The 18,119-nt window shown below is 51.4% G+C and overlaps 1 protein-coding gene across 4 annotated transcripts in view; it reads left to right on the forward strand.

Moving 5' to 3' along the window:
• Window positions 1-18,119, forward strand: part of LOC126536992 (uncharacterized) — a 426,514-nt gene that overhangs the window by 252,546 nt on the left and 155,849 nt on the right. The window contains exon 1 of one of the 4 annotated variants that reach the window (XM_055073636.2): window positions 13,196-16,213. The exons of the other annotated variants lie outside the window; for them this stretch is intronic. Coding sequence (XP_054929611.2) covers window positions 16,143-16,213 — 71 coding nt within the window. The 5' untranslated portion in view covers window positions 13,196-16,142. Of the gene's footprint in view, window positions 1-13,195; window positions 16,214-18,119 lie in introns of those variants that run through there. 4 annotated transcript variants of the gene reach the window in all.

Consider the following 18,119-nt stretch of genomic DNA (forward strand, 5'->3'; position numbering starts at 1 on the left):
GACCGACCGACCGACCGACCGACCGACCGACCGACCGACCGACCGACCGACCGACCGACCGACCGACCGACCGACCGACCGACCGACCGACCGACCGACCGACCGACCGACCGACCGACCGACCGACCGACCGACCGACCGACCGACCGACCGACCGACCGACCGACCGACCGACCGACCGACCGACCGACCGACCGACCGACCGACCGACCGACCGACCGACCGACCGACCGACCGACCGACCGACCGACCGACCGACCGACCGACCGACCGACCGACCGACCGACCGACCGACCGACCGACCGACCGACCGACCGACCGACCGACCGACCGACCGACCGACCGACCGACCGACCGACCGACCGACCGACCGACCGACCGACCGACCGACCGACCGACCGACCGACCGACCGACCGACCGACCGACCGACCGACCGACCGACCGACCGACCGACCGACCGACCGACCGACCGACCGACCGACCGACCGACCGACCGACCGACCGACCGACCGACCGACCGACCGACCGACCGACCGACCGACCGACCGACCGACCGACCGACCGACCGACCGACCGACCGACCGACCGACCGTTAATTCGAGGGGAAGTGGCAGCAGGGGAACTACATTTTTGTGCGCATTTCGACAGTGCCTCAGCACGTCCCGTACAGTTCTAGGCTGCGCGGGCTCCCCGAGACGAAGTGTTGAGTAGACGTATACTTTTCGATCCCGCCCGCACTGGACGTGCCAGGAATGCGGTAGAGCCTCTCGACGCTCGCTTCATTTTCTATTCTTCCTCATCCTCCCCCTCCTCTTTAGTCCACGCGAAAAATAAAGGTGCGAGAGCGATCTTCTCCCGGGCGCGATCTTCGATACTTTCAGTTGAAGCCGCCTCCTTCCTCCCGCGCCGGCGCCCGTCTCGTATGGGCGACCAATTTCTCATTTCGCACGAGGCTGCGTTTTGATAAGTACGCACCACCGGGTTTCTGTTGCTACTGTGTACGCAACCCCTCCCCCACCCCGCACTCACCGCCCCACCCCTTCGTGTTCTGCGCTCTCTCGAAGTCTTTTGTTCGCTCACACCGCTTCCTCTGGCCCAGGCGCGCGCGCCAATGTCGCGCTCTCTCTCTCAGGTTTCTCCGTTTCCATTATTCCTATTCGACTGGCACGTTCATTAGGTCTGGAGCCTCTAGCGCAGCGCACAAAGGGAAATCCAATTCATTACGTCATTGCCCTTCTATGGCGCCTTCTACGTAAGCGAGCCGGGCCCCTCGCTATACTCGGGTCCACGAACGATGAGTTCCCTTCCTAAAGAGAGGGGGAGATAAATAAATAAATAAAAGATCCCGAGCGCTGCCAATGCCAATGTTTTTCTTTCTCCGCGGGATAATATTGTGTTCTATTTTACACAGTCCTTTCTTCCTTGTTTCTTCGCCTCCATTCTCCCCCCCCCCCCCCCTTTTTTTTTTCGCCTGCGCACGAAAGCAGAGGTCGAGTAAAGTCTTTTTCGCGCCGCCTCTGTGATACTGTTCGAGAAACAAGCCTGCGATAAAGAAATATTAACGACGCAAGACCTTTGCGCAGACGATACAACAGGGACCTCAGCTTTTTCTTTTGTCCCTGCTCTCTGTTCTTGTCCTTAAAACGAGGACCGCTAATGCGCTCAGTTTACTCTCTCTCTCCCTCTACAACGTTTGAGCTTGCTTCTCTTTCCAGAAGGGCAGCCGCCGAGACTCTGTTCTTGCTTTTTTTATTATTTGCGTAGCGATATGTTTTCGTCGCCTCTTTGTTTCTTGTGTTCAGTTTTCTTCGTGAGAGTGCAAGTCTGTCTGGTGCTGCTCTTGGGAGGTTTGGGGCCGCGGGATTTCTGTCCACTAAAGCAGCACTCAGGGGCGCTTTCCTGCAATGATCCGCGTGTGCTATCCTCGCCGTTCGGGGTCCGAGCCCTCTGTCCTTTCTTGGCTGTTGTTGAAATAGAGAGAGAGAGAGAGAGAGGTAAAAGAGAACCCCGCCGCTTTCAAAGCGAAATCCCAATGAACGTTGTCGTGCGAAGCGGAGGAGGGCCGTGGTCCTTCTTTAAGATCTCCGGAGAACGGGCCATGATGGTTTTGGTCAGCTCTCTCTCTCCACACACACACACACACACACACACACACACACACACACACACACACACAGATATATATATATATATATATATATATATATATATATATATATATATATATATATATAATATGACGCTAGCAACGATGGCTGGGGGCCCTCTGTTGTTCTGGCGTCGTGGCGTTTGTTCAAGCGCGATGAAATATATACGAGCCCGCGTCTCCTCTGCTCGGTAGTTTCCGCTTATTTGTTTGATGCGTGTCTCTACTCAGATACGCGGCAAAGAAACTGTACAAGGGCGAAGTTTAAAGCCGCGACTGATCGACAGTTATTACTATATTTTTTTTCCCCAAGAAATTCCGCCGCGCCTTGCGTGGCGTTATAGTTGTGTGGCCAAGACCGTTGCGTCCAGACGGCCGCAGATTTGTTCGAGAAAAAAAGAAATTGTAATCAGAAAACGGAGAAGCCTTCTCATCTTGCGCTGCAAGAGCGGGCTGATTGCGTTTTGCAATGTCGTATGTGTCTCTGTATTGGGTACCGTACGATCCGCGGGAGCTTGCGCTGCTCGGCAAACATTGTCGGCCGGCCAGCGATATGTGGCAATGAATGATTGCGTGCGCCGATATTCTGTAATTCAAACCTTTATTATTCTTACTTCCTTCCTTTCTTTCTTTCTTTCCTTCTTTCTTTCTTTCTTTCTTTCCTTCCTTCACGAGTTGGGTCGGATGTGGCAGCGAAATGCGCAGGCAATGTTTCTCCTGATAAAGTCATTCAATAATCGTACTTGTGTAGTGATCAAAGTGGGAACTCTGAAAAAGAAGTAAATAAAAGAGATAAGGTATTTTTGAGGGCGAAAAGTTAGTTTTCTCCTTTGTAAGGCACGCATTCTGTATACACTTATAAGTACGCTCACTTTCGTAAAAGTGAATTTTTTTTAGTTATCGGCACTCTTCGCCTGAAATCATGATTATAAACTGGGTGATGGTAGAGTTGAATATTTTTGAAGTTAACCGACAGAGCTTACGCTTCAGCGCCAAGAGTCGTATTACACCTACGCTTAACCAAGGAAGCTTAAAAATAAGTTTTGTTTGAGAACTAACTCTTTGGTAGTAACACGACACCTGGCGGCACAAATACCTTTATTATTCGCTCCTACGTGTAATACTAGCATTGATGTCAACGTTAAGCCCCCCATAAAACAAATTTTCCATAAATCCAGAATATTTCGGACGTTATTGTTTCTGAAGGTAAACAAAGAGCTCCGAATACCTTTTTACAGTTGTTAATGAGCACCTTTATAAAAGCTGCCGCGTTTAAACTTCGACTGTTTATGACGTTGATGATAACATACGTCCCTTTGAAACGATCGGTACAGCCACCCAGCCGCACGTGCAGAATTTTATAGAGCAGGGAGAAATACTGTTATCGCATAGCGTTTCTAATTTGCGAAAATGACTACAGATTCAAAATATGAATTCTAGGCTATGTGACCAGACTTCGCTGGAATTGAGCTTTCGTGCAAATCATGCGTCCCCTAAACTTCTGTGGCCGTCTACACGATTCCGAGAACACAGCGCACACGAAGCCATCAGCTATATCCGGTCGGCTAGCCTTCGAACCCAGCGCAGATTGCCCCCAAGCTAGGACGCTCGCGGCCCCGTTCAACCACCGCAGCTGGAGTTAGAAGAGGAGATGCGCACAAACCAGCCCTCTCCCCCTCGCCCTCTCCTAACGCGCGCATCTTCCCACTCCTGTCTTTGCGAGTGCGAGAAGCCGCCGACGCATCAAGTCACCATACTTCTCGGCTCACCCTTGCAAGCTTTCGCTCGCACCTACGGCATACTGCGCGCGGCCGCGGTGTTATTGTACTTGGACTTTGTACATAACATCACGGCGACGGCGGAAATTCGCCTGGAGTTTTTATATAACCGCTATCGCGATAAAATGGGCGGGAGATGACGTGACGCAAACTTCATAAAGACGCGCTCTCGCAGCAGGGGAGGAAGGACACGAGCAAATACTAGGGAACAGTGGTGAGTCATATCTCCCTTCTTAAATTAAAAAATAAAATAAAGTTATTGAGTTTTACGTGCCAAAACCACTTTCTGATTAAGAGGCATGCCGTAGGGGAGGACTCCGGAAATTTCGACCACGTGGCTTTTTTTAACGAGATTTCTCTTAAGAGCACCAAAAGCTCCTCCGTCGGGTTCAACGCAGAGACAGAGTTCTGTCCTTGAATCGAAATTTTTTTTTGTCTGGAAAGGGTTACAGCGACCAAAAAAGGACTAGGACTAGAAACAGCGACGCCACAGCGCTCTTTTGACTCCTCCGGTTTTTTTTTTCTCGTTTTCTTTATAGGTCGGTGCGATTTTTGTTCTTCTTTTCCCGCTGACCGTCTTTGTCCATTCATGTACAGCCAAGTCGCGCAGCCTTTGTCGATCTTGTTTATCTTGCTTGGCATGGTCCCTCATTTTCTAACACCTCGCCCTCCTCCTGAAGGAAAGAAAAAAAAGGAAAATGACGGCAAAAAGAAAAAAAAGATATATCCCTCGAAGCGAGTCGGCTGCATCCAGCATTGTAGTAGAGAAACACATGCCGTGGGAGCACCGGCACCCCCACGTCCCTTTATAGCCGATCGGGCATCACCGAACTCAGTAACGCGCTCGGTGTCGGCTGCATGCAATGTTCCCTTCCGTGTACAACGACGCTTCCGCCGCCGCTACCGCGTGCTTACTTCGCAAAGATTGAATCCGCCCTGCCAGTCAGTACAGGGACAGGTGTTTCCCCAACGACTCGCTCTGGAGGCTGTTCTCGTTCCCGTAGATTGGGGCGCAATAACGCGCGCTCTCTTCACTTCCCATTTTCGCACGCGTGCCGCCTGTTTACGATGTGCGCCCAGTCGACCGGCCGCCCATACCGCCGCGTTTTTGCCCTGCCGACGCGCTTATCGCTTCTTCGGCGTGATCGAAGTACCCCCCCCCTCCTCCCCCCGGAAGCCTTTCATGCCGCTGAACGTCGGTGTCTGATGGCGCAGCGAGTAATTCTCTTCGGAGAGTGCGGCTTGCCATGTGCGGCGGGAAATTTCGCCTTCCGCGTGGCCGTCACGTTGCTGGCAAAGGCGGAAGGGGAAGTGAATGAGATTTCGCTCTCGTATGCTTTATTTACTATCGCCCTCTGTTTCGCGCGGCGATTTGGTTGTTCCTCGGTCCGTACATCGTTACATCCCTTATCACACGCCTTTCAATCCCTCTCGTACCTAATGCCCGTTGGGCTTTCACCGCATCCAAGATTAAATAGAAGTGAACAACTATTTTTTTTTTTGCCTCCTCGTGATTGCTGCTGCCGGCCTTTCCGAAAGTTGAACTCTGGGGATTAGCGCGCGGAAGGAGCTTAATTAGATTCGTCGGACGATCCTACCGCTGTCAACCAGGTGTAGGAGTCGTCGGACTATCTCGCCGCTGCCACCATTTGAAGGAGATGAAGGTCGTAGACAGGAACTCGGTGAACAGGATTTATTTACATATTAACAGTTTAAGCAAGATACATTGGCAGTCTAGCGCGACTCCCATATGGAGCCCGCAAGACTAACATACAGCAAACAGCTTACGAGCACACAGCTCACTAGTGCATTTCTAGTATGACAGAGCACTCAGCTCCCGACAACGAGCACGACACGAGCACACTCTAGCAGCCGGCAAACGCTGCTTATAAGCTCTCCGCTTGACGTCATAGTTCGACGTCATCGTTCGGCGTGGGCGGAGCACGAATGGTCGGGAATGTTCGTCCAATCATTGTAAACTTGCCGCCGCCCCGCAGTATGGCTCACACACACTAATGCACATAAGTTCGAGCCCAACACACACAAAGGCTGACACGTTCGAGGGCCCCGTGGACGGAAATGTTCGTGTTGCACACACACACAGGTTTCAGTGCCGCACAGCTCTCGGTGTTGACGTCAGAGGGCTTCGTGGAACTCTGCTTTGTCCCGGATGGCTCGGCCAAGTACCAATTTCCTGAGTTGATCGCGCGCCACGTGGCTGCCGGCCCTTCGCAGTTCTCCGAAGGGCGCCCCGTCTGGTGGGCATGGAACACGTGCAGCGGGCTGAAAGCTGGCACGTTGCCACCCCGTACGGCCATTCTTAACAGCTTATATACCGTGTTACGCGGGTTAAACCCCCGCTCCTCAACTGCTGTCGAAAGCTGTAAGAGTTGAGGAGGACTTTGGGATGAAAACTTGGAGGTTTATTTACATTATTTACAGTGAGACGACCAAGAAATTAACAGTCATAGAGTCATTACAGGCCGGCAGCAACTCGGACGCTGCGGCCCGTGGCAAGAAGCTCGAAAGGGATCAATGAAGGAATGCTCTAGGAATGCTGCTCCCGGTCTCTGGCTTTTAAGCCCTTCGGTGTCTCGAAGACACGTCACGTTGGGCCAATCGGCGAGCCCGCTCAGGTGACGCCATTTTCGGCCAATCGGCAAGCCCGCTCAGGTGTCGTCATTTTCGGCCAATGGTAGGCGCCCGTGCGATTGTGTCACACCAGGCGGAGAGGGTCGCTCCTTGGTCCCCAATTGTCCGAGTGCTTACTTCTCTCTGCGGTCTTGCCGTCCCGGTCTGCAACTACCGTCACCAAGGCGGAGAGGGTCGCTCCTTTGGCCCCAATTGTCCGAGGGCTTTCTCCCTGCGGTATTGCCTTGCTGACTTGCAAGCGCCGTCACAAATTGGCGGAAGGGGGCGACGCTGCCAGAGTTTCACGGTGCATTACAGCCGTGTTGCTTCGGGACCCACTTTACCTGGAACAGTGCCAGGCTCTCGCTACACTTTCGGGAAGAGTCAAGCAGTGAATAGCTCCAGATGCGGCATACGAGGTGGGGGACGCCAACTCGTTTGCACGTGCCGCGCCTCGGGAATGTGGTATACGTGCTTCTTCGCTCCTTAATTAGCTGTGGCGCGATTCGATGTGGTCTGGTGAACTCGAAGTAGGCTCAGGAAACGGTCCCGTATCTAACAAAGCAGAGGCGAGAGCGCCACATGACAGAGAAGGTGGAAGGGAAGGGAGCGGTCGGACTCTATCAACACCCTCTAGAGAACTTGTTGACTCTATACGAGTGCCGGAGGGAGAGGGAATTTGTTTTGATCGTACGGAAGGTGACGTGTCGCCGGGCCCTGTTTATACAGCGAGCGATCGCTAACAAGTCGCCGAGAAATATGCTCCGCCTTTATGCTATATACTCTCTCTCTCTCTCTCTCTCTCTCTTGTTTTTATTTTGCTCTCTCGTTGTCATTTCGTACGTGCTAGTGCAACTCCAAGGGGGAAAGCGCAGGGCTTCTCTCTTTCTTTACTTTTCTTTTTCTTTTAAATGGCCGTTGTCTACGCAGCCGTATTCGCATAATTTTTCTGACGGTAAGAACCAGTCGCGTGCTGGCCGCCGCTGTGCGACGATTCTGTTACCGCGCCGATCGTTGTTACGAGTGGCGGGCGCATGAATCCCGGCGGGATATGGGATCGAAGAAATCCTTTTTCACGGCAACCACAGCACCGATATTGGTGAGGATCGTGTAAATTAAAAGGAAAAGAAGTTATAATCTAATAAGCGTAGGAAGGGAATTTTCAATTTATGTCCTATATTCATCAGAATTTTTGGTTAAACTCGAATATGAATTTTAAGACGCCCAACTCAGCGGTAACAAATAGTGGCATCGTGCTGCTGTAAATTACATGTGTGTTTTAAAAACAACTTAAGTGGACAAATTTGATACCATATGGTAACCCCTCTGAAAACTATAACAGTAATTTGTAAGTAGGACCTTTGCGAAACCCGCCTAAGTGTACTGTATCAATGTCACGCAAGCTGCAAATTAATAGAGGACATTTGTTCGCTTTCAGATGCTCTGACGCGTGCAGTTTACAGGACTGCATGTGGTATCTGATGGTGCAGAGTTACGAGTTGGTAAAGCTCGTGCTTCTATTTTATTGAAGCGTACGGACTTTCGGCAATCTTTTAAAAATAATCGATGTCCTATATCAATTCGGCTTCCAAAAGTTGTTAGAATTTACCTTTTTTCTCTCTCTCTAATTCAGCAGACTTAATTCATATGCGTCCAGCAGTTGTCCCATAAAATCATTTCTGAGTTTTACATGCATTTGAGTGGCAAAATCGTAGTTGATCCCCAGCTAAAGCTTCTTCTTACACCTGCCATATACTAAGAATGTGGGCACGTACTTTAAAAAATTCACCGTATGCAACTGCCGCCGTCCGTGATTGGCCATCGTCGCAGCGATCGATCACTTCGTCAAACCAATCGCTGTCCTCTGTGTCGGATGCCAGAGCGGCGGCCGACGAGAAGACGCTCTCGCGTAAGGGGATTCCAGCGAACGCGCGTCTTGTGGTTTGTGCGAATTGGTGCGACGGCAAATAATTTTAAAACGAATGTGAAAAGTACTCGGGGATGTCTGGGAAGAAATTGGCAAACCATAGCAGCCATTCGTATATGCGGGTTCTGGGGTGGGAGGACTTCTCATTTCTAAAGATGGGGTAGCACTTTGCGCAAGTGTTCACATTTCGCGTATTTATATGCGCAGATAGAACTTCAAGAAGGCGCGCACACACCCACATACACCGCCGTGGTGTTGAATCGAGCGCTCTACCTCCTGCTCAGCTTAAAGGTGCATCAACCACTAAGCCGTTGCAGCAGGTTGTTGTTTTTGACGATGACGATGCATAATGTGCACGCTATACTTATAACTTGCTTTAGTTAGGCTTTCCTGCTTTTATGTGGCGTCCCGTTTTGCACGTTTCTGTTTTAGATGACCCCCCCCCCCCTTTTTTTTTTTACATGCTTTCTGCTTAAAGCTTCCTTGCCTTTGCTTCACAGCTCCTTTCTTTATCTGAACTTTGCGATCACTTTACCGCCCCTACCCTCTCTCCCCAGCGTGGGGTAGCAAGCCGGATCCTCCCATCTGGTTAACCTCCCTGCATTTTCTCTCTCTCTCTCTCTCTCTCTCTCCTGCCGAGGCTCTAATTTCTCCGTCGTAGTCTAAATTTTCGGTTGCAACGATGTTCCTTCTCCCTGCGTCGCAAACTTAAAAGTCATATATATTGACGCCGAAGCGCTGACGAAAACACCTGTTCCGGCGACATCGGAATTCAGCATGCGTTCGTTGAACTGAAGCTTCTTCTGGTTTAAAGTTCTTGTTTTTTTCGAAATGTCCTTCTTCCTGTTGGTCGCACATAGCGTGTTTTTTTTTTTTTTTCTCTTCTTTCCTCATTAGGCAACTTGGGATTGCTAATTGAGAGAAACTGCGAATCGGGCAATCGGAGACGCTGTTCTGTTCGCTTTTATCAAAGGAAGCAGCCATCTCTACACTTCTTCTTCTTTGGTCAGTGCTTTTTGAATTTTTTCGTGTGCGCGATGACCAGACCAAGAATGGAGAGATTTTCGGAATCGCGACAGGCTTGCTTCTTCTCATCGTGCTCCAGCATGAGCGCCTTTGCAGCGAAACTTTCTTTTTCTAGCTCGACAGGATTCGTCTTGGCTCGCATGTATAATGAATTTCGCGTACGTGCCTGCGTATGAACAGCGCCGTGCCGACGGGCAACAGCCGCACAACGCGGCGATGCTTCAGCAAGACTGAAGCAGTGAACGCAAGGACAAGTGCAGTGTGGTGCAAAACAGCATAAGTTTCGTTTACTTTGACAGTCTGAACAAGCTGTTCTCGCTTTTATTAAAGGGAAGAAAACCTGGAAGGTGTATAGGCCACTGTGTAGTGTCGATTGCCCAAACTCGGTCCTAATGAGTGAACAATTTATGTGGTTATGACGACTCATTCGCGCAAGTGGAGAAGGAGCTTTAGAGAAAAAAAAATTTCCAGGGAAAAAAAGAACTCGAGGGACGGCCCTGTGCCCGAGCCTGTGCTTAGTGTTTTTTTTTTTTCTTTAAGACCTTACAGATATAGATATTTATCTTATGACCACAGCGAGCCGTGCCGTTTCAACAGAGGAGTTCGCAGGCGAAGTGGGCATACTTGGCCGCTAATACCGTGAGCTTCAGAAGACTAATTAACGAGTATTAATTAACCTTTTCATTACTGCCTTTGGCAAAGTTGTCTAAATGGCCTATTTGGTATTTATTGATTTATCAAAAAGCTTATGGACTGTTGATTAAAGTCTGGCTGGTGCGCAGAGGCCGCGCGCAGCTGCTTCCTTGGGAACGCTCGCGCCTACAGCTTTGGAAGTAATGCATGCGCTTGCACTCCCCTGCTCTGGACTGACCTTAAAAGCACATTTGCGTGCCCCCCCCCCCCCCCCCCCGTCTCTCTCTCTCTCTCTCGCTCGCTCTCGCTCTCTATCATCATCATCATCATCACCATCATCCTTTTCACGACCACGCGGCACGCCGCGGGAGGCCTACTTTCATAGGTCAAGTTTGTTGCGAACGTTCGGCTCCCGCAGCGATACCACCCCCCGCAGCGGCCTTGTCCCGGGCCACTGATATTTTATTCCATCTAGATGCTAACACACCGCCGCACGTCCTCCCCACGCCCGCTGCGCCCGTCACTGTCGCCCGCTGGCCGCCGGGCGAGCCTGGAGAAGCGCGGTGCTTATACGGAACCTTGGCGACGACGAGGCTGCAGGCTTGTCGCCTCTGATTACCGCGCGGCGTCCAAGCGACGTCGACGGGCCATTGTCCCGGACGCGGCCTTCTGTACGCACGCCGAAGAGCGTTACCTCCCCCCCCCCCCCCCCTATCCACCTCCTCATCGCCTCTTGCAGTGTGCTCCCAGAGGAGCCCATCTACTCCAATTTTAAGGGGCAGGAGCAGCGCCGCTGTTCCCGTTGGTTTGTCGAGGGAAACGCACTTTTCTCGACACTTCTGAAGAATGTAGGGGGTGGGGCAACAAAAAAGTACCCGTGGAAGTTCTGTCGGGACATAATTTATTGCTGCGCCCGTCGTTTATAAGCGCTTGCTTTTGGTCGGTTTCGTTACTGCGAAAATAATGGAGGCTACGTAACCGAGTGTGACGTTTATTATTAGCCGTATTCCCTTGCGTCGAAGTGACGGGATTTCTCTCTATCTTACTTCCTTTTTTGTCGCTGTGGCGCAGCGAAGAGTTAGGTATCCGCCGCCATACCTTTACTGTTTGATGTCCGCCGCTCGCACTTGGAGAAGCCGCTGTCCTCAGTTCTTTTGTGACTACTTTTATTTTATTTGTTATTATTTTTATTTTTTTTTACACTTTCTCTTACCTCCCAGAAATAATAGATGAGCTACGCATCGTATCATTGCAGCGTTTGTCGCCGTACGGTTGATTCTGTAGCTCGAATTATCTATATGGCAGTGTGGGACCGTGCTTCCTTCAGTCCCCTGGAGAATAACGTCAGTCGCAAAAGGTTTTGCTGCAGTTGTGTAAGGTCTTTTGTTAAGCGATATAGTTATATATATATATATATATATATATATATATATATATATATATATATATATATATATATATATATATATATATATATATATATATATATATATAGAGAGAGAGAGAGAGAGAGAGAGAGAGAGAGTACTTCTAACCTAAAACCATCTGATTCATCGAGACGTGTAGAGAGGGCGACAGATGCTTACGTGAATCGGCTTGTTTTACCCAATAGATAACGAAACAGTCGCGAGACCAACGATACTGCATATATGCCAAGCTATTGGTACTTACTGACCCATACAGGGTTGTCGCGGTGACAGGCGTTGTTCTCTGCGGAATTACGCAACGAACGAAGAAACGCTACCTATATTGCCTCATCGCAACAATTATCCCGCTTCAAGCGCACAACATTTCTTTATTTCGTAATAAGCCTGAAATGGCAATTTGCTGGATTGCGTGTGCCGTTGCAGACGGAGAATAAGCATGTACCAGTGAAAGATATGAGTGCAATGAGAATATAATGTGAAGGCAACGGAATCCTAAATATATTTATCGGTTAAAATGGGGCGGCTCGCCATAGCGTCTGTTATTTATGTCAATGCTCGATAAGGCGCGTGGAAACATAATCAAGATCATTGCTTTGTCGTACCGTGGGCCACATTTTTTTATACCACCTCATTTTGTAAAACGGTGGCTTAAAGTATTTTTTGTTACTTTGTTGATTGTGCGTGTGGGGGAACGTGATTGGGACATGGATGTATGCGTGCCTTTTCTTCAATCAGTTCAGCTGCAGATGGCACCAGAAGTTGAGAGGTAGGCACGTGATGACTATTGCTGTCGTTTCAACGAACTTCACGCTTCTGTGGCGCTGGAATTGAGTGCGGCAGACTCTCTCCACTTCGCCGCGGTATCTTCTCCCACTTCGATTGGGAAGGTCAAACGCACGAAGTAAACTTGTTCGACGTATGTCCGGCGATTTTCGTTCGAACGGACCTGCGGCAGCGAATGCGATCGCTTCTTCTCCGTGTCAGTATGAATGCAGGAGGCCCTCACACGGCGTTCCTTACAAATCGGTGGAAAGTTTCGCGACGATGAACCCGACAGTTTTGACGCGCCTGCGTTGTCTGCCGCTTGCATGGCAATTTCGAACTTGTTTCCATCGATTCAGACGAGCACAGCGGCGGGCCTTTCCCACTAGTGTGCTGCCTCTGTGTAGCGCCGCTTTTTTTGTGCCGCGCAGGAGTGACGGACTGTAACTGACGATTTGTGTGCTATGTGCTTCCTCTCTCTCTCCTCCCCATCTTTCATGTGTAGGGTAGCAAACCGGTTCAGCTAAACTGGTTAACCTCCCTGCCTTTCCTTCTCCACTTTTTCCTTCCTTCCTTCGTGACCAGCTTGGGCGCTCGAGCGAGCGAGCACCGAAGCAGCCTAAGGACTGTTCGAACTTTCCCGCGCTCGCCGGCAGAACACAGAAGCGCGCGCGCCGGGTCACGTGGGGCGGGGTGCGAGCAGGGGAGCAGGGCGATCGGCGCGCGAGCGCCGAGTTGAAGCTCCGGCGTTCCGGTCGCCGGCGCCCAACGCTGCTTTGCGTGCGCGCTCGCGAGGGAGCGCCGTCACGTTCTACCGTCCCGCTGACGTTCCGCAACAGCAACCGCTTCGTTTGGTGTCACCGTGCGCCACGGCTCGCCGCTTCGTGCGTCTAGGACTCCGCGGCCTGGAGTTTGGAGTGACACACGGTGCGAGCCTGCGAGTGTGTGCCGGAGTGCAGTCAGGAGCCCGTCACCGGGAGCGCGCCCTGGATGTCCTCCGTCCGCTCCGGCTCGAAAGGCCAGGCGAACTTTGCCCGTCGAGGGCTGTCGACTTGTGACCTCTAGGTGGTGGAAGTCACACCTGGGAAGCTGGCGGAGAGAGTACGACCGCTTCGTTTCGTCGAAGCCCCGTGTTAACCGTCCCTGCACTCGTCGTTGCGAACATCTTAGTGTCGTTTTAGATCGGCCTTCTAGGCACCTCGGCTGCAATTGTCAGCGAGTCGTTACTCGGCGTAGCGTTATCGCGCCGCAGTTTCTGTGCCCTGATGACCCAGTGGCATTGTGTTTCGCTGGCCGAGACTCTCAGTCCACGCCGCAGAAATTTCCTGTGAACGTCCCCCAGACTTCTCCCGGACGTGCGGCAACACGTAGAAAGGCGACAGTGCCTCGTTTGCGAAAAGGAGCCTGGTCTCTCTCAATTTGAAAGGCGACGTTTTCCCCGCTTTGGCTTGTCAAAACCCGCTGTGTTTCCCGAGAGCAGAATATATATCGCAATGTAAGAGGCATCGATCTGGCTTATTCTCTCTCGGCTTTCATCAGAGGCAGCAGGAGACAGCCGAACAGTGGCGAAGAAGGATTCTTATATAGCCATCTCGGCATATCTTTATGTCAAACTCGCTCTCTGCCTGCTCCTTTTTCTCCCGAGCAGCCGAAAATTCTTGCCGGCGCTTCCTCTAACTGCCTAAAAGGCGGCCCTGGCCGTCGCACGAATGGAATTTTCTATCCGTCGCGGCGCGCCGTCTGCTTTCGGTGCAACATTTCTACACTGTCGAGCCGCCGCATCTCCCGCCGCGATATTTCTTTTGCCCCACATCTCGAGATTCGTTCAGTTCTTCTCCAGAAGGGATTTTCGACATCGGGGATTCGTTTATTCCCATTGAGACAGCTTGACAAACAGTTTAAAACGGCGGGGAGGGGCACGACCTCGGCCGACTTCTGGGTAGCGGGCGACTCCAATCAAGTCGGTGTCGTTGTCGTTACCTCATGAGATTCCTTCTCAAGCGCCGTGGATGGAACGAGTAATTGTCGCTAGCCAGCGAGCCATTCTTCTTCGTTTTCGAAATCGGAGACGCTCCGTGTTCCCAGAGGCGGCGACGGCCTCTCCCATTTTCCGAATGAAAGGGTCCCGTTCCTGCTCGGGCATGCTGTCCGATAGGTCCTTTTGATCCCTGAATACCTCGGGTTGCCGCCTTTCTTCTTCTATCCTGTCTCTCGGTATCGTTCTTTCTAGTAAGCTCGGAAAGCTCGATTTCACGCGTGCGACAGTTGATGCCTCATGTGTTTTGTTCGTACCCGTGGCACTGGTTAGCTGATCGCCTGTCGGGAGTTCGTGAGAATAAAACTGTCACCTGCCACTAACGCAGCGCTTTCAATACCCCCTTGTTCGAACCTCTAAGGACGTCGTTATTCACCAGTTTCCCTTTAGCCATGGGTTTCTGCCAATGACACAGAGGGCTGTCCGCCGTCATTACAATGTAGGAGGTGAAAGAGTGAGTTTCTCCATGTGTTGCAAGGCACTTTGTTGCTAAGTCGTTAGCAACGAGTGTGTTAAGGCAGAAGGCGACCGGCCGTAGTGTTTTCGAAACGCGCGATTCTTGCGGCAGGATTCTTGTGGCCTCTTGAAACGCGGAGCTGACAGAATGGTCCTCTGGCATTTCGGTTGAGGACAAGTCTACGCACTTTTTTTTTTATTGGATACGGATGTTTCAGCGTTTGACGTACGACCTCGCCAATGCTACTGAAAAAGTAAGACGGTCGTGTGTTGAGGGCGCCTGGCATAAACTATTTGTCTGGCGAAAACGTCTTGCTCTGTCAAAGACAACCGTTAGACAATTGCGCTTCGTCAGTGTTCCGCGCATATCCTCGACTATGGTTTCTAAAGCACCTCAGCTTCTCTCGAATTTCGTTCCTCGTGCGTGTGAGGAAGTCATCGCACACTTCGGTCGAGCTTATAACGAATGCCTTGCGGAAACTTTTCCAAGCATGTCCATTTCAAAGTGATTCAAGGAGGTTCCCTGCTGGACATTTGATTCCACTCGGGCCATAACTGCGAAATCGGAGACTTCGGTGCACCCTCGACCTACTCAATAGCGTGTTGCGCATTGCCGTGTTTTCTGCATTCGCTTGCCCTTAAATAGATTCCGTCAGATAGTCGACAGCCGTTTGTGCGCGCGTTTTCGTCCCCATTTCTGTGCGCATACGGCCAATTATACGCAAAACACTCAGATGACCTCTGTTGTTCATCGCAGACCTTCGTCCGCCGCCATTTCTGTTCCATCCACGTTTCACTGCGTTTGCCTCGTTCCTGTTACGGGGCGTTAGCACTGTTTTATCGTCGAACATTTTGATCGCTAACGCTGGACGACCGTGATTCCGTACCGTTCTCAGTCGTTTTACTGCGGTACACGAACAGGCTGCACGATTGTTTGCCGGTAGCGCCAAGAAAAGGTCTTTCTTGGTTCCTTGGACTTCCAACAACCGCCCGTATGCGCAAGCGACCGTGCGCCGCCGGTGGCGGCGTAAGCGTGTCAAGTTTAGCCCGCTTCGGGAAATGAACCGGGAACCGTGTTTGGGATTCTCGGGCGGGAGCCCGCCGCCCTTTTGTGTACGAGGGACAGCGCTTCGCTCCCGGAGCAACTGACTGAGGTGCTCTCGTGATCCTCAGTTCCAGCGAGGCAAGCCCGCCGAGGGTCACCGCCGAACGAGACTCCCGACCAAGCGCGAGGCCGAGTGCGACTCTCGTGCGGCCCGTGTTTGTTGTGCCCGCACCAGACCGCCGTGCCCGGTACGGAGAGGGGGCCCGTCCGAGCGCATGGGCAACGTAAGGTCCCGCTGGAGGTCCTGCTTCGGCGGCCGCCGGTCGAAGGCCTACCCGGCGCCTGGGTAAGTGCCCGTTGTGTTTGTCGATCAATAGCACGCCGGGCTAACCCAACCCCTGGGCGCGAACACTCGCGCAGCTCCTGCTGTTGCTGCTGTTGCTTCCTGCCGGTTCCAGAATCCGCCCGAGCGTCTTCTGTTTTCTCAGCGTCGTGCTACGCCGATTTTCTTAAACTTACTTCGCCGAGGCGGAAATGGGTGCGACCCTTTGCCCGCTTTCTATAGGGACCGGCTTACCCGCGCGAACGTTCCCTTTGCCCCCCTTCAGACTCCCCAGCGTCCTTACACGCTTGATTGGAACGTTCTTCTTATTGTAGAAGCTTGTTGTACTTGCTTTACACCGCGCGAAACTATTTTCGTTTGTGTTACCCTTGTAGTCCTCGCAATTCCCGGCTATCGAAAGATTGAGTGGTCGCGCTCCTCTGGATGGCGTTAATGGGAGCACGATGTGATTGGCCTCGGGTCCTTGCCTGCCGCCCGCTACTTCGATCGGCGCATAACCTGCGATCCTCGCGTGGTGAGTAGTTCGCGCGCGTTAACTAGACCGAGGGTCCCGTCTCACTTGTGTCGTAACTCATCGTGCGCATGCACATATGCAGCCCACCGTTGAGCAGATTTGTAGCAGCGTCTTCGTCGCTTCTTGAGAGGGACAGAGAGAGAGAAAGAGAGAGAGAGAAAGCTTTTTGATGAAGCGAAGGTAATTCAACCACCCTATATGTAGACGCCTCTGCATAGGAAAAGTAGCGTAGAGTAGCGTGCCTCTGCACGCGGTCCTCCCGCGCTTCTTGTTGTTTTCTCATTCTCTAATATAATTCATTCGTTCATTCATTCATTCCATTTTTGGCTGTGCCACTCAAGCTGCCGTGTCCGTAAATCCATGTTTTGTTGCGGCTGACGACACAGATTTTTAATAATTTATCGACTGTCGCCTGAAGCTTTCTTACCTTCTTTTCCTCGCAACGTTTGCTCAGCAAGAGACAGCACTTCCAGTACCATATTGGCGCAAACGTATTTTTTTTTTCTTTTTCGTTAAGGGCGACTTTTCCGAAAAAAAAAAGTGATGCCGCTATAATTTTAACAGTGATTAGGCGGTGACCAAGCAGAAGAGAGCGCTCACGATCGATGTTTTTTTATCTTCGCGCGAAGTTGAGAGGCGTCCTGATCCTGTGTCGTCCTCAGGGTGTTCATGGCGTTCCCGAAAACAGTGTACCCCACTTGAACAAAATTCTTTGTCTGAAGGCATCCTTTCCATGGGCCTTTTTGCAACATTTGTTGAAAGTTTGCAACGATAGTTGCCCAATCCCCCCCCCCCCCCCCCCCCCGCACACACACCATTTGGAAGTGGTGTTGCGCTGCTGAGCTCAAGGTAACGGGTTCGATCCTGACCGCTGCGGCCGTATTTCGATGGGGGCGAAATTCAGGAACACTTGTGCGCTTATATTTAGGCGCACGTTCAAGAAAAGCCCCCAGGGAGTTCAGAATTAATCCGGGATTCACCACTGCGATGCGCCTCGTAATCAGATCGCGGTTTTTGTCACTAAGACCCCTGAATTTAAGTAATCTGAAACTTTTAATTTGGCCAAATTTACGAAAATAATTAGTAGGGATCCTTTGTTTCGTCGCTATCGTCGAACGCGATTTCGACAAGATAAATAGTTTGCGCGCAAAGTGCACACAAAATTTTCAGTGACATACAGCTGTCCTGCTCGTACTAGAGGTCAACTGGGTCCTTTATTGGGGAGAGTGAGAGAGCGGCGCCGCTACACCATCTCTGTCCCCCCCCCCCCCTTTTTTTTTTCTTTTTTGTGGCTCAATGCACGACCTTTCGGGACAGACCTCGTAGATGGTCTGTCGTAGTGAGCCGTTCTCGAAGCCTGCGATTCGAGGCTTCTACGGACAGTGCTCTTCGTCG

The sequence above is a fragment of the Dermacentor andersoni genome, chromosome 4 (genome assembly GCF_023375885.2).
Source record: "Dermacentor andersoni chromosome 4, qqDerAnde1_hic_scaffold, whole genome shotgun sequence".
NCBI lineage: Eukaryota > Metazoa > Arthropoda > Arachnida > Ixodida > Ixodidae > Dermacentor > Dermacentor andersoni.